Raw genomic sequence first — 16,407 nt, forward strand, 5'->3', positions numbered from 1 at the left:
TACACAAAAATACCCATTTTAGGCCCTGGCCAGGGTAGCTCAGTTGGTTAGAGCATCGTCCCGATACACAAAGGTTGTGGGTTAGATCCCCGGTCAGGGCACATACAGGTATCAACCAATGAATACATAAGTAAGTAGAACAACAAATTAATATTTCTCTTTTTCTCTCCTTCTCTCTCTAAAATCAACAAATAAAAAAACAAACCCGTTTTAACACCATGAAAATAAGCATTTCTAAATTTACACAAAAACCTCACAGCTTAAAAGAAGACATTCAAATTCACATCTAAGTAATAGATAGGACCATCTGAGAGGCAATACACATTAAATTCACTAATTCAATTTGAGGTATTTTACAGAATACAAAAGTAAAATAGCCCAATTTTTATATGGAAAATTACAATTGTTACATTCTTTTTTTTTTTAATCCTCACCTGAGGAGGGAGGATATTTTTTCCTGGACGGGGAGAGAGAGGGAAGGAGAAAGAGAAAGAGAGAGAGAGAGAGAGAGAGAGAGAGACAGAAACATCGATGTGAGAGAGACACATTGACTGGTTGCCTCCCACATGGGGCCAGGGATCAGACCTGCAACCCAGGTACATGCCCTATGACCAGGAATCGAAACCTTGACCCACTGGTGCGTAGGCTGATGCTCTAATCATTGAGCAACACCAGCCAGGGCTATTACATTCTTTTTTAAACATGCCATTTGGGGCCATCAATAGTATACCTTTTCAAACTGTGACACTTTAATAATAAAGTTTAATGCATAATAAAGTTAGAAGATAAGTTTCTCTAAGGTTGTAGCTATATGACACTAACCTTCAAGATTGCTATATGAAACTATATAAATAAAATATTGAAATACTTGGTATTTTGGCACTATTCAATCCTAAAGTAAATGGATCAGATATATAATTGTGTAAATTTTTCTGAAAATCCCTTGAAGCCATCACACTAATGGCTCTTCCTGACATGTCTAAGGTAGCACATTTGAAATGCACTCATTTGAAGCAATAAAGCATCGTTCAGGGCAGCTTTCAAATATAATCTTCGTACAAAAGGCAGATACCAATTTTAATACCAATTTTACTGTCAGTCAAACTAAACTCTCTAATGTTAACTCTTCTTGAGAGGTGCAGAGAAAATGCATGTAATATACATATTGAGCACATAGAGTAAGCATCCAATAAATTATAGTTAGTATTACTATCAGACCCATTGTTTCATCAGGGATACCTATAATCTTTTGCATGTCATCCTTCTCCAAAAAACAATTACATGAAGATAAACATGACTCATAATACAGTAGTCTTTCACATAAATTCAGTGGTTACATTACATATTCAACATAAGGGTTAACAGAATAGTTATGATCATGCCAGACCGTACCTAAATATTTACCAGTTCAAGGGGCTAAAGGAATCTATTTACTTTTTAGGAGCTTGGGATAGTTGGAAAGTTATTTATTAGCCTGGTTTTATAGTAAAGTTTACCTAAAGCATAAAATCCAGCTCTTGCAAGCTGCTCCTTGTTAACAGAGTACATCCACGTCCCAAAAGTAATGATCCGTGCTTCATAATCTGCCATGGCTGGGTTTCTTGGAGAATTTGTTGAATTTGGGAAATTCCTATCAGAACCCAGGACATCAGATTCATTCTGAATATTAACATTCCGTCCCAAAACAAAGAAGCAATTGGGAAAGTGTCGCCTGTGTTCTGACCATGCACGATCACAAGGTTCCCAATTTTTCAGTTTTCCACCACAACAAAAGCACTGCACTTGATCATCAACACCTGTATAGTAGAGCCCAGCACTAGCTAACTCTCTTGGGGTTAAGTGGGCATAGTCTGGCCAGTTCTGAAATGACTTTAATCTAGCTTCTTCACTACACATGGCAGGGTTCCTTGGGTATACGGCGTCGGACATATCTACAACCTGTCCAGTTCTTAAAAGATAATTTGCATGAGTCTCAGATGACCTGTCTAAAGCAAAATGATTTCTGTTTCCCAGGTAGTTTTCAGCTTTGTACTGACCATTCTGGATACCAGAATTGGTAGGTTGCGCAGCATTATTTTCAAAATAAAAGCCATTGATAAATCTGCAATTTGGGGATACTTTCCTGTGTCTTCCAATTGCTGAGTCTCCATACTGCCATCTATCTACTGCTGCATGACAACTAAAGCACTGCACGGTGTCTCCTTCACCAGTATATAGAAAACCAGCTCGTGCTAGCGTTGATGCTGAAACAGGACTACTACTTGGAAAATTAGCAAAAGTTTTTAATCTATTAAACTCTTCTACAAATTCTTCATCCTTATCGATGGCTGCAGGTACACAAGTTTTAGATCCTCCAAAACAGTTAAAAGTCATCTTCTCTTGAAAATAGGACTTGTCCACCTTTTCTAAAAAGAGAACATTACATTAGGAAATCACTTTGGATATTAGGAACTAACAAATTACCAACTTATAAAATTACACAATCTCTAAAAATCATTTTAATTCTAAATACTAGAGTTCTACATTACCACATGATTCAAATCATAAAGTAAAATCTAGCATTTTTGTTTTCTTTTAGAGGAAAGTAATATTTAAATAAGTAGAACAGAACTATTCATTTTAAGTGCTTATTTTCATATAAATATAGAAACTGTGATGCAGAATATATTAAAATTAACCATGTGAAATCATTAATTAGGGAAAACATGAAAGCATAAAATATGCAGATTGTTAACGTCTATGCATAATTGTTATAATGAATTATTATATATTCGAGGCATCAAAGTTCAGTTTCTACAATTTTTAAAAAAAGAATGTTCAGAATGCTAATGAATTAATTTTAGTATTTATTTTTTTGCTTAACAAAAGATAAAGTATTCACAATAATGATTCCAATGGGTTCTTTAAGAACATCAAAAGTTCCTGATTTTCATGCATAAACAGAGGCCATTTTTCATTGAAATTGGGTCATTTTAGATGTATATACTACTGCCCTCTAGAGGGTGGCTCAGGAGGAATACTAAGTATGTGTAGTTCTTTTGCTGTCAACTTCCCATGGTCAAGGAAGTTCAAATATAAGAAGTACCACTGCAGCCTCATTACATCTGCCAAATCATAACTGTGTAATCTTTAACCCAGGTTAAAAGCAAAACAAAACTAAAAGGAACTAGTTGGATTATAAGAAGGATGGCCAGTTACTTATCCTCAAATCCTACACACTTTTTAAAAGCGAAAACTGATGCTACTAATAATTACCCTGGGATAATAGGCTGAAATCCGGGTTGCCTCAGGGAAACCTGATCCTCCAGAATTTCACACAGTTCCTAACACTGTACTACTCTGTACTGTATATGCGTGTCAAATGTAAAATAAAAGAATAGTCACAACGACTCTCAATGCACTCATAAGTGCATTAATTGATTTCTTAGGAAGAATAACCAGCTCTTTTGACATTATGTCGGCACAGTATGTCTTGGAACATCATCCCTCTTAATGTTCAACACAAAACTTCTGTCAGTGGACATCAGTCCTTGACCATGTCAGTTTACAATGGTATTAATTCATATATACCTCAAGACCTGAGTTATATCTACATACAATTTTTGGAAGAATCTCCATGACTTTTGATGGTTTCTCAGATATCTGAAAATATTTTTATACTAGCTTCAAGGTCCTTTGTTCAATTAGCATAAACTGGATGACAAAAATCAAGATTCAAAGAAACCAAGGCTGGCTGATAGGCTGAGATAAATTTTAACAGGGATATGTATAAAGTTTTACAATCTGACTTGAAAAATATGCTGTACAACTAAAGGAAGATGGAGACTTGATTTGGAAAGTCACGTTAAGGCAAAGCAGAACAAAATCTTGGGATTTTAGTTAATTACAAATTCATTATGAGCCAACAATACATGGCTGATAAAAAAAAACTTAAAGCGACTTCAGGCTGCATTAATGTCCAGATGTGCAACATCCAGAGCCAATTCGGCTGTACTTTGAATATTTTAAATTCTGAACAAATTTTAAAAGAAACATTAACAAAGTGTTATGTCCCTAAAGAGCAATCAGGATGATGAAAATGGTGTCCTATAAGAAATAGTTGGGAGGAGAGGGATATGGAGGACAGAATAACTAACTGCCTTTAGATATCTAAGATGCTATCACATAGAAAAGGGATTCAAATTCTGTGAAGCGCGAGGGGGCATGCAGGAGGCAGCCAATCAATGATTCTCATCATTGATGTTTCTATCTTTCTCTCCCTCTACTTTCCTCTCTGAAATCAATAAAAATATTTAAAAAAGAAACATAACTACTGTAGATTTTAACCCAATACAAGGATGAGCGGTTACAACAATCAATAGCAGTACAAAATGGATTGGAATGCCTTGTGGAATATGAGTTCATTATATCACTGGAAGGTACTTCAGCATTGACTATGAGATAGTATTAAACATTTTTAAGTCCCTAATTACCCTGAAGAATTAATGCTCAATATAATCCATATAAAAATTACCTTCTCTGAGATAAGTTTTATTTCTCAGGTCAATCAAAATAGAAGTGTAAAATCAATGATTCATTGTTATTTCACAATAGTATACATTTTGTGTGGTTTAAGCAGCCACCTTATTTTAGATATTATACTGGTATAGTTCAATATTATTAGCAGGAGAATCTCTATTTGAAGCTTTCAAGTGGAGACCTCATCTTCCCAGGTGTTATTTCTATGCTAATAGTTTAGATTTCACTTTTTTAAAAAGCAGATATTTTTTGCCCTAGCCGGTTTGGCTCAGTGGATAGAGCGTTGGCCTGCAGACCTTGGTTTGATTCTGGTCAAGGTCACATACGGGTTGCAGGCTCGATCCCCAGTCGGGGGCATGCAGGAGGCAGCCGATCAATGATTCTCATCATTGATATTTCTATCTAACTCTCCCTCTCCCTTCCTCTCTGAAATCAATAAAAATATATTTTTTAAAAGCAGATATTTATTCAGAAGCACTCAACACTACATATACAGTATCAGAGTGAGAGCTTCTGGAGAAGGGTGAGAAAATAAAAATTACCAGAGAGGTTAAAAGTGAAAGGGAGAAAGATGACTGAAAAAAAAGAGAGAAACCTTGGGTTTGGAGGCAGACTCCAAAAGAAAGGGAGTGAGATTTTTTTTTCTTAAAGAATTTATTTATTTATTTAATATATTTTATTGATTTTTTACAGAGAGGAAGGGAGAGAGATAGAGAGCTAGAAACATCGATGAGAGAGAAACATCGATCAGCTGCCTCCCGCACATCTCCCACTGGGGATGTGCCCGCAACCCAGGTACATGCCCTTGACCGGAATCGAACCCGGGACCCTTCAGTCCGCAGGCCGATGCTCTATCCACTGAGCCAAACCGGTTCCGGCTAAAGAATTTAAATAAAATGAAGGTGTGGAAGAGGATATTTAGAAAATAAGTATACATGGAGCACAGGAACTGTAAATGGAGAATAAAATGGGTATGGGTATTGAAGAAGGGTGATAAAATGGTTTTTGGATATAAAAAGGTCTGAATGCAATAAAGTATGGTAAGCCCGGCCAGTGTGGCTCAGTGGTTGAGTGTTGACCCATGCATCAAGAGGTCTGCTGGTTTGATTCCTGGTCAGGGCACGTGCCTGGGTTTCTGTCTAGATTCCACAGCAGGAGGCATGTTGATTGATGCTGTTGCATTGATGTTTCTCTCCCCTTACTTTCCTCTCTTCTCTAAAAACAAAATCAATAAAAACATATTTAAATAAAGATTCACTGCTAGTTAAAAAAAAGTATGTTGAGATATTTTAAGGCTTCTTTGTGAAAGCATATTCAGGCTTTGTACTGGGTAAGTAGAAAGGTGAGAAGGCAGAGAAAAAAATCTTTAGGGGAACAGTGGTTGGGAAAATGGCACTATGGAAGCAAACACTGGCAAAAAAGAATCAGCAAGTAGAGGTACATGTTTATATGGGGGGGTATGTAAGACTTCAAGATGTGAGATGTGTTTAAAATATACATACACACACAGTATATGTATATATAGCCTAGTCAACTAGGTAAAGATAGCCATTGGCAGGTGCCAAGGAGAAGAGGCTGACTGCTAATTTAGTGGTAATGTGGGAATATGGACTGTTGGAGGAGAGAAAAGCACACACAAAAGACCCACCTACTTGGTATCTGTATATAATACAAAAGTTTCTATTTCCTGGATTTTTATTATTAATATACAAAATAAAAGCGATTTTAAAAAATATATATATTTTATTGATTTTTTACAGAGAGGAAGGGAGAGGGATAGAGAGTTAGAAACATCGATGAGAGAGAAACACCGATCAGCTGCCTCCTGCACACCCCCCACTGGGGATGTGCCCGCAACCAAGGCACATGCCCATGACCGGAATCAAACCTGGGACCCTTGAGTCTGCAGGCTGGCGCTCTATCCACTGAGCCAAACCGGTTAGGGCTAAAAGCGATGCTAATGGGGGAGAGGGATATAAAATAGGAGGTACATCAGACTGACATTGTATGAAAATATATACTAATAGACAAGACCTAGAAGGCAGTTTTTAATAAATGGGTAAAATGTGTTAAGGTGGCAGGATTAAAGTTGACCTTTTTCTCCAAAATGACTTTAATAATATTTTCACTTAATGTTTTTCAGGATGGTACCTCTGGCCTGGGCCAGGAGCCCAGCTGTGTGGAAAGTGGATGCGCAAGGAGGTGGATGGCCTAGTTGCTTCATCCTCCTCCACAAGAGCCCTGCAGCCACCAAAGCAGAGGGAGGGAGGGAAGGCAGAAGAGAGTTGGTTCCACCTGTCACCAATGAGCCCTGTGAAGCTCAGGGGAGCTCAGCATTGAAACCCAAGTCACCAGTGCAGGCGCATTTGTAAGTTGTAGGCTACTGGGCTGCATCCACCTAGCATCATGAGGGATAGCCCCACACTCAGCATGACCATCACTGCAGGGGCATCCTGGTGGGAAAGAGCAGGTATGGCACTGAATTTCATCCATTTTTGCTAGAAGGAGCAAAACTTAGACATTTTGGGGAGTTTTATGGATTACTACAACATGTTCATAGGATACCTAATGTTGACATTTTATTAGGCTATGCAGACCTCCAGGGAAACTTACTACCTATAAATAATGATGATAAAATCCACTGCTTAGGATTTTAATACAAAAGAAGAAACAGACAACAGTGCCTTTGGTACAAACACACTAATGAAGTAAAATGTTTTAACCAATGCACTGTGTCCAGTCAACCACAGAAAAAAGCGACATTCAGCCAGCCACTGGTATGCCCCAAGACTTCACACCTATCTTTAATTACAGATGTGGATATTCACCCAGAAACACATTGTAGGATAAGTTCACCTTTAAACACCACATTGAACACTCCCTAGGACCCTACAGTTGGGATAGTTTCAGCCTAAGGGAGATACCACATGGCTTAGAGAAGGTCCCAAGGATCTCTTTATATCCTGGCTTGTTCCAGGGGGTCTGGTTCATGGAGCAAGTCTATTGGCTATTAATTATGAAATTTTAGAAGTTAATGATGTAGAAGTTACGGGAAGAGTTTTGATCAAGTAATAAACATGATGATTGCAAACAGCTGCAACCTCATCATAACAGCAAGATAAACCAGGAGAATAATGTTAGGAACAGTAAGATTTCTGGCAGCTCCACCCAACCTACTGATAATAGTCTTCTAGGCCATACACAGCAGATTGAACCAAACACCGAGCCAAAGGATGAAGACAGTGATGAAGATGACATTATTATTGAAGATAATGGTGTGCCACAAAAGATTCCTAAAGCTGTTCTTTCTACACAAATAGAACAAACTCAGTTATGAGTCTGGACAGAACAGTTTTATTTCTTCTAATTAAGTGAGTTTAGTACCCCTAACAAATGGCACAAACAGAAGAGAATTTTAAACACACGTTGCAGATCAAAAACCCTTAGAATATGGAACCATCATTACATCAGGAAATCATCCTTTGAATGTTTTCTGAGTGAGGATGTCACAGGATGTGTACATTTGGCTGGTTTAAGAGCTTTTAAATCTCTGATCCAATGACCTGGAATAGGCATGAGAACAATAATGTTGCAAGTTAAAATGTTATAAAAATAAATAGAAACATAAAGATTAGTGGTTGCCTAAGGCTGGGGGAAGAGGGGAAATGGGGAACAACCGCAAATGGTTGAGTTTCTTTTTAAAGTAATGAAAATATTCTAAATTAGGTTGTAGTGATGGTTGCACAACTCCATGAATATACTAAAAACCACTGAACTGTACACTTTCAAATTAACTTTATGGCATATGAATTATATCTTGATAAAGCTATTTAAATGTTGTTAAAATAATAGTTTGCTAATTGTTAGTATACACTTTGATGGAGCAGAGGTCATCTTAAATCTAAAACAAAGAGATCTTTGCTAATGAAGTTATGAGCTTTTGATATGAAAAACTAGATGTTACAGTACATTTTCAGAACTATGTGAGATTACCAAATCATTTGTTTGAAGTGGTTAAATATTTAACCTGTTGCAAAGATCCTAGTTAAGTTTTCCTTTAACTACATTCTTTCAATTCTAATGTGAAGTCTGATTCTCTCTTTTGGTACTCTGAGGATCTCAGTTCTTGTGTTTCCAGAATTTTATTTCTTAATGTTGTTCTTCTGTTGCTAATTGTTACAAATCATTTTCTGAAATGCATTTTTTAACTTCTAAGAAATCAAACCAAATGGCTTTTTAAAAAAATATATTTTTTATTGATTTCAGAGAGAAAGGGAAAGGGAGAGAGATATCACTGACAAGAATCATTGATCAGTTGCCTCCTGCAAGCCCCCTACTGGGTATCGAGCAGCAACCTAGTCATGTCCCGTGACCAGGAATCAAACTGTGACCTCCTGGTTCATAGGTTGAGGTCAACCACTGAGCCATATCGGCTGGGCTCAACTGGCTCCGTAAAGTTTCTTCATATTATGAAGCACTGAAGCTATGTTCCTGAATTAGGAAATTCTGTAGCTTACATATTTATAATGAATTCCAAATGTGTATAATTTATGACTTCAAAATGCAGTTAATTCCATTGACCCTGGTAATATAGGAGACTCTCCTTTAATTCTTATCCTCATTCCCAATCTCATTGGAAAGCATTCCTTTTGTTTTGGGTGCATGTTTCTATATATACTAGAGGCCCGGTGAAAAAAATCTGTGCTCTTGGGGAGGTCCCTCAGCCAGGCCTGTGCCCTCTTGTAGTCTGGGACCCCTTGGGGGACGTCCACCTGCTGGCTTAGGCCTGCTCCCCGGGAGATCAGGCCTAAGCTGGCAGTCAGACATCCATCTGGAAGCCCGGGAGCCCTTGGGGGATGTCCACTTGCCAGTGAGGAGCAGGCCTAAGCTGCAGTCGGACATCCTTAGTGCTGCTGAGGAGGTGGGAGAGGCTCCTGCCACCACCGCTGTGCTGGCAGCCGTCAGCCTGGCTTGTGGCTGAGCAGAGCTCCCCCTGTGGGAGCGCACTGACCACCAGGGGGCAACTCCTGCATTGAGTGTCTGCCCCCTGGTGGTCAGTGTGTGTCATAGTGACCAGTCATTCCCAGTTGTTCTGCTGTTAGGGTCAATTTGCATATTACCCTTTGATTATATAGGATGTTGGTGTGCTTTTGAACTTTTCTAATTATTGAGTAGTGTGAATTATTTATATACAAAATGAACCTAAATTAAGAGATTTTTACACACAAGACAAACGTGCACTTTTAAGATTTTGGATTTTCTTCAGTGGGATTATTCTAGAAACACCATCTAGACCAGCCGTGGGCAAACTACGGCCCGTGGGCCGGATCCGGATCCGGCCCGTTTGAAATGAATAAAACTAAAAAAAAAAAAAAAAAAAAAAAAAAAAAAAAAAAGACTGTACCCTTTTATGTAATGATGTTTACTTTCAATTTATATTAGTTCACACAAACACTCCATCCATGCTTTTGTTCCGGCCCTCCGGTCCAGTTTAAGAACCCATTGTGGCCCTCGAGTCAAAAAGTTTGCCCACCCCTGATCTAGACTTTAGGAAAAAGATGTATTGACCGTTGACAGGTAAGAGTTTATACATATTATTTTCATTAGGCTATTTCCCACACATCTACCTAGAATAAGTTAGAGTAAGGCTGCCGACATTCATTACTGGCCTGATTTCTTTGCTATTTATCATTGTAAAATGTACGTGAGTACTATAGTACGTGTGTATGTAGAAATCAAGAATATTATAAAGCACATTAACGCCTTATGGTTTATGGATAATTCCCTCCAAAGTTATTTATTAATTTTATGGTACGGGGAGTGTGTATGCCTTTATAACAGTTGTATGCCATTAAAACAATGAAGAATCAAATGACAGTTTTAAAGGATAACTTATCTAAGTGGTAAAAAACAAACAAACAGCCCTGGCCGGTTTGGCTCGGTGGATAGAGCGTTGGCCTGTGAACTGAGGGGTCCCAGGTTCGATTCTAGTCAAGGGCATGTACCTTGGTTGCCGGCACATCCCCGGTAGGGGGTGTGCAGGAAGCAGCTAATCGATGTCTCTCTCTCATCGATGTTTCTAACTCGCTATCCCTCTCCCTTCCTCTCTGTAAAAAATCAATAAAATATATTTAAAAAAACAAACAAACAAACAAAACAATAACAAAACACAAATAATCTCTTATTTGAAGAAAATTCTAATGTTGCTCTGGCCAGTGTGACTCAGTTGTCTGGAGCATCGTCATGTGCACATACCCAGGTTTGACCCCACTCCCACCCCCGCCGGGTTGGGGTACGTCCAGGAGGCAACCAATCTGTTTTTCCTTCACATCAATGTTTCTCTCCCTCTCCCTTCCTCTCTAAAAATCAATAAAAATTATATCCTCAGGTGAAGATGAAAAAAAAAAAGGCTATTTGGTAGTCAATTATTACTGGCTTAGGCAATTTTATGGTCTTTAGGGTTTTCTATGTACAATATTATGTCATCTGCGAATAATGACAGTTTTACTTCTTCTTTTCCAATCTGGATGCCTTTTATTTCTTCTGGTCTGATCACTATGGATAGTGATTCCAGTACTATGTCAAACAGGAGTTGTGACAGTGGGCATCCCTGTCTTGTTCCTGTTCTTAGGGGAAATGGTTTTAAATTTTGCCCATTGAGTATGATGTTGGCTGTAGGTCTGGCTTAAGCAATATTAAAAAACAATTTATTCCATAATACCAGAGAATAAAATATTAGCCAGTTATCATAGCATCTTAGGAAAAAAATAAGCAGTTTCATATGCATATTAGATGCTGAAGAAAGTAATTTTGACTCTGAAGTTTAACACAAATTTATTTAAGGTGGCTAACTAGGAAACTATCTCTGATGACTGAAAATTAATTACAAATACCCACTAAAACTTTTAAAGTCAAAATGGCTCCTGAATAGTAAATCACTGTTCTTAACAACTAAGTGGCAAAGCCTTTAGTCCTTTTTTCCCCTTTAGTCTTTTTTTTCCATCAAGCTCATGGATCTCAACAATGTATGTGAGCACTATAGTATGTGTGTAAATAGAAATGTGTATTTTTTGTCTTCTGATAAAAGAGACACCCTCTTATCTCTGGAAGAAATTCCTCCAATCACTACAGGCTCACTTAATAAACTACAAATATCATTATTTCTGCAACCAAGGGCTTTGTTAACATCATGAAAAAAAAAACATTTAGGTAACTATATTGATGTGGCACTGTACAAAGGGAATGAAATAATTGTTATGGGTTGAATTATGTTCCCCCCAAAAGATATGAAGTCCTAACCACCAATTAGGAATGTGATTTTATTTAAAAAGAGGTTATTTGGAGATGTGATCAAGTTATGATGAGGCCATTATTGTGAGCCTTCATCCAATATGACTGACAATCTTAGAAGAAAAACACAGGCACAGAGACATGCAGGGGAGACAGACATGTGAAGATGGAGGCAGGGGCTGCAGTGATGATGCATCTACAAGCCAAGGAACACCAAGGATCAAAGGCAACCCCAGAAATAAGAGAAAGGAATGAAACAGGTTCTCCCCAGGGCCTTCAGAGAAAGCATGGCCCTGCCAACATCTTGATTTTGGACTTCTAGCCTCCAGAACTGTGAGAAAATAAATGTCGTTTTAATCCACTCAGTTTATGGTACTTTGTTATGTCAGCCCAAAGAAACTAATATAATGATATTAAAAATATGAAAAGAATTATGCATACAATATAGCTCTATTAGCTACCACTATAGTACCACTATCATGCTAACTGAAACATTATCTAATTATGTAATTAAATAAAGGCACCTGTTTAAAACTCAGAAAACAGTTGTTTTTAGAATCTCATCTATGACATTTTTGCTGGTTCTTCCACTCAAAACCCCAGGACAATGACTATTCTTTGTGCCCCCCATGTATCCTCTATATAATTTGCTGTGACTCAAGTATACTGGATTTAATAATTTCTGGAGGTATGCATGTTTGTATGTGTGTGTATATATGTATGTTGTTAGTATAAAGGTCCTTTATGACAGGGCTTTTATCACAATTGTATTCCCAATGTCTAATGCAATGCATGGCATATAGTAGTGTTTAATAAATATTAGGCAAAAGAATAACTGTTGAGTCCAGCCAGTGTGGCTCAGTGGTTGAGCGTTGACCCATGAAACAGGACGTAGCAGTATGATTTCTGGTGAAGGCCCATGCCCGGGGTTGTAGCCTCTCCCCAGTATGGGGCGTGTAGGAGGCAGCTGGTCGATGATTCTCTCTCATCATTGATGTTTCTCTCTCCCTTCCTCTCTCTGAAAAGCAATAAAAACATATTTTTTTAAAAAGAATAATTGTTTAACCACCTCTATTAGGCTACTGCCGTTATTATTCCACATCTCCACCACCACCTCCTTTGAACTCTTGAAATCACTGTACTAAAAATTGTTAATATGCCATTGTGCCTTGGAAATGTGACCAAAATAGGAAAAATATGCATACCATGTAAACAGTATAATTTGTTAGTGATACAAAAACCCATACTAAAATCACATCTCAAAAAAATACAGGATTCATAAAATTTTTCATAGTAACACTATAAAAACTTTATGTGCTAACCAAAAAAACCACCACCATTATAATATAAAATTTATCTTAAGATTCTCTCTTTGCTCAAATATTACAAGTTTTTCGTATCAGTAGCTTTTTCCTCTATAGAGGATCCAGCATAGAGATCTTATCAAATAAGCAGCATTCTCCCTGACCTAATGTCAGTCAAACCCTCTTTTAATTATCTTAAAATATTAGCCAGTTATTTGTCTGTTTAGAAATAGCATTACGATTTACAATGTTGTAGTACCTAGGACATATATTAGTGTAAATGTATCATAATATAAAAAAGCTGAATTTTTAATGATATGCCCTACAACAAAAATGGAATATCATTTTTCAAATTCAGCATTCATACTGATACGTTTACATAAAAGTTCAACGTTTAAGCAAATTGTTCATTTATACTATACTGAGATTATTCAAATTGTGAAGCATATTTTCTTTTTTTAAAATATTTTTATTGACTTCAGAGAGGAAGGAAGAGATAGAAACATCGATGAGAGAGAATCATTGATCGGCTGCCTCCTGCACGCCCCCTACTGGGGATCGAGCCCACAACCTGGGCATGTGCCCTTGACCAAAATCAAACCTGGGACCCTTCAGTCCACAGGCTGATGCTCTATCCACTGAGCCAAACAGGCTAGGACAAGCATATTTTCTTTTAACTTTAAGTTAAATGGCCGATAAAACATTTTTGAGGTTAATTACATTCAATCAAATCAAAGGTTCTTTCCCTAAACTTAACCACTGCAGCCATTCAAATAACTGAATGGCATTAATGAGCACTTAGCTTATAGGCTCAGTCAATAACATAAGCTTACTAATACTGCTGTATACAATGTATGCTTGATCATGAAGTCTACTTCTGGCATACTGAGAACCAACAAAAAGAATATCAATTACATGTTCTACACTTAATTTAGAAAGTCATAGTAATACATGAATTTGAGCACAGAACTCCAATCTTTGACAAATTATTCATAATAATTAACTCCTCAGGAACAGTTCCCTCAGAATAAACACACAGTAAGGCATTCCCGCATCTATTCTTCAACAAATTATAGAACTGTGTTCCTCCGAAAGAATGTTTTGCATGATGATACACAGGTTTTGGGCTCAAGAATTCCCTAAAGAGCATAAAAAAGTTCAATACCACTATTATTCCCCTTTCATGTCACTGAAAACTGTTCAGAACTTAGGATAATTTATAGTGCTCATTAATCAGTAGTCTCTGATTAAAAAATAAACCATGTAGGTCCATGGCATAGATCAATACTATTTATGCCTTAACCCATGGTCACAGACAGTGGGGTGGTGAGAGCCTGGGGCAGGGAGCAGGGGTGGGCTGGAGGAATTCGATGGGGGGAAAAAAGGGAGACATATGTAATACTTTCAATAATAAAGATTTTTTAAAAATACTATTTATGCTTATTCAGATCTCAGATAAAAACCTTTGCTAAAATCAGAGCAGGCAGAAAAAAAAATCTCAAGATGGATACCAACCCAATCTTGAATACAACTATTTTCCTTTTTAAAAGAGAGGGGTCAGAAAAAATCCTACTACCCAGGCTGTGAACACTTTAGAATATTTATCCTTTAAGAACCTTTCCTGTGTGCAAGCACACATGCACATTATAAATATTTCTAAAGGGGATTTATTGTACATGGTGTTTTATAACTTGCTTTTTTTTTTTTTTTACTTAATAATATAAACATCTTCCCACATCAATTTTTATCTGGATTAGAAACATTATTTTAAATGGATGTATGAATGTATCATAACCTCACCAGATCCATATTTCTGATCATTAATTTTTGATGTATATTGTTTCAAAGAGACAAAACCCACATGATCAAACAATTCAAGAGGCACAAAAGTTGCATCCATTCCACCCCTGTACCTTAAATCTCTGGTTCTCTTCCTAGAAGCAAGCACTCTTACCAGTTTTCTATGTATTCCTCCAGAGATGGTCTATGAATATAAATGCACATATGAGCATTTAAAAAACCAAGATGTTAATTAACATATTCTATGGACAGGTATGCAACTTCATTGCGAGACATTTAGAAAGCTAGCAATATTTCACTACTATACTTTTGTATACTATTGTATAAAAACTATGTAACTTTTTACTATTATAAAAAATGTTGCCTTGACTGGTGTGGCTCAATAGGTAGGAGTGTTGTTCCATACACAGAAAGGTCCCAGCTTTGTTTCCCAGTCAGGGCACATGTCTAGGTTTTGGGTTTGTACAAGAAGCAACAGATTGATGTTTCTCTCTCACACTGATGTCTCTCTTTTTCTCCCTGCACCCAAATCAATAAAAATGTCCTCTGATGAGGATTTTCTAAAAAATGTTGGCATGAATATCCTATCTAAATCTGCTTGTGTCATTATTTCTTTTTTAACACTAATATTAAATTGTGTCAAACAGGATTGTGTCGAGATCAACCGAAGGACTTGTGTACATGTATATAAGCCAAACCAATGGACATGGACAACAGGGGGATGGGAGCATGAGTGTGCGGGGCGGGGGGGGGAGGTTGGGGGCTAATGGGGGGGGATGAGGACACATTTGTAGTAATACCTTAACTAATAAAAAAATAAAATTAAATAAAATTTAAAAAAAAACAACAGGATTGTGTCATATCACCACCTCCTTTTAAATCAAGAAAAAGCTTGAAAGCATTTTTAATCTGTTAAGAAAAAGATGAACACCTCAATAGAAATAGTCAAACTTACACATGGGGAATACTAATGGCCAAACAAACAGAAAAATATTAAATCTCACTCTGACTGGTATGGGTCAGTTGGTTGAGCACTGTTCCATGCAATGAAAGGTCACTGGTTCCATTCCCAGTCAGGGCACATGCCCAGGTTGCGGGCTGGATCCCCAGTTGTGGTGTGTGGGGCAACAGATCGATGTTATTCTCTCACATAGATGTTTCCCTCTCTTTCTCCCCCTCTTCCCTTCCTTTCTCTAAAGTCGATAAAAACATATTTTAAAAAATAATAAATCTTACTAGTAATAATAAAGAAACAGTTTCAAATCCTCACCCGAGGACATTTTTCCATTGATTTTTAGAGAGAGTGGAAGAGAGAGGAAAGACAGAAGTATCAATGTGAGAGAAACACATCAATTAGTTGCCATCTGCACGTGCCTCAACAACGGCCTGGGCCAGGGAAGAGCCTGCAGCCGAGCTACATGCCCTTGACTGGAATCAAACCAGGGACCCTTCAGTCTGCAGGCCAACACTCTAGCCACTGAGCCAAACCGGCTAG

The 16,407-nt window shown here is 37.5% G+C and overlaps 1 protein-coding gene and 1 pseudogene across 3 annotated transcripts in view; one reads left to right on the forward strand and one right to left on the reverse strand.

Moving 5' to 3' along the window:
- Positions 1–16,407, reverse strand: part of LOC118653756 (X-linked inhibitor of apoptosis) — a 49,046-nt gene that overhangs the window by 18,692 nt on the left and 13,947 nt on the right. For 2 of the 3 annotated variants that reach the window (XM_036304508.1, XM_036304510.1), the window contains one exon: positions 1,497–2,405. In XM_036304508.1, the coding sequence (XP_036160401.1) occupies positions 1,497–2,373 (877 nt within the window). In that variant the 5' untranslated portion in view covers positions 2,374–2,405. Of the gene's footprint in view, positions 1–1,496; positions 2,406–7,984; positions 8,069–16,407 lie in introns of those variants that run through there. The other variant, XM_036304509.1, reaches the window with a different exon arrangement.
- On the forward strand, positions 3,455–8,015 carry LOC118653374 (annotated as a pseudogene).

This window comes from Myotis myotis, unplaced genomic scaffold (genome assembly GCF_014108235.1).
Source record: "Myotis myotis isolate mMyoMyo1 unplaced genomic scaffold, mMyoMyo1.p scaffold_m19_p_4, whole genome shotgun sequence".
NCBI classification, from domain to species: domain Eukaryota; kingdom Metazoa; phylum Chordata; class Mammalia; order Chiroptera; family Vespertilionidae; genus Myotis; species Myotis myotis.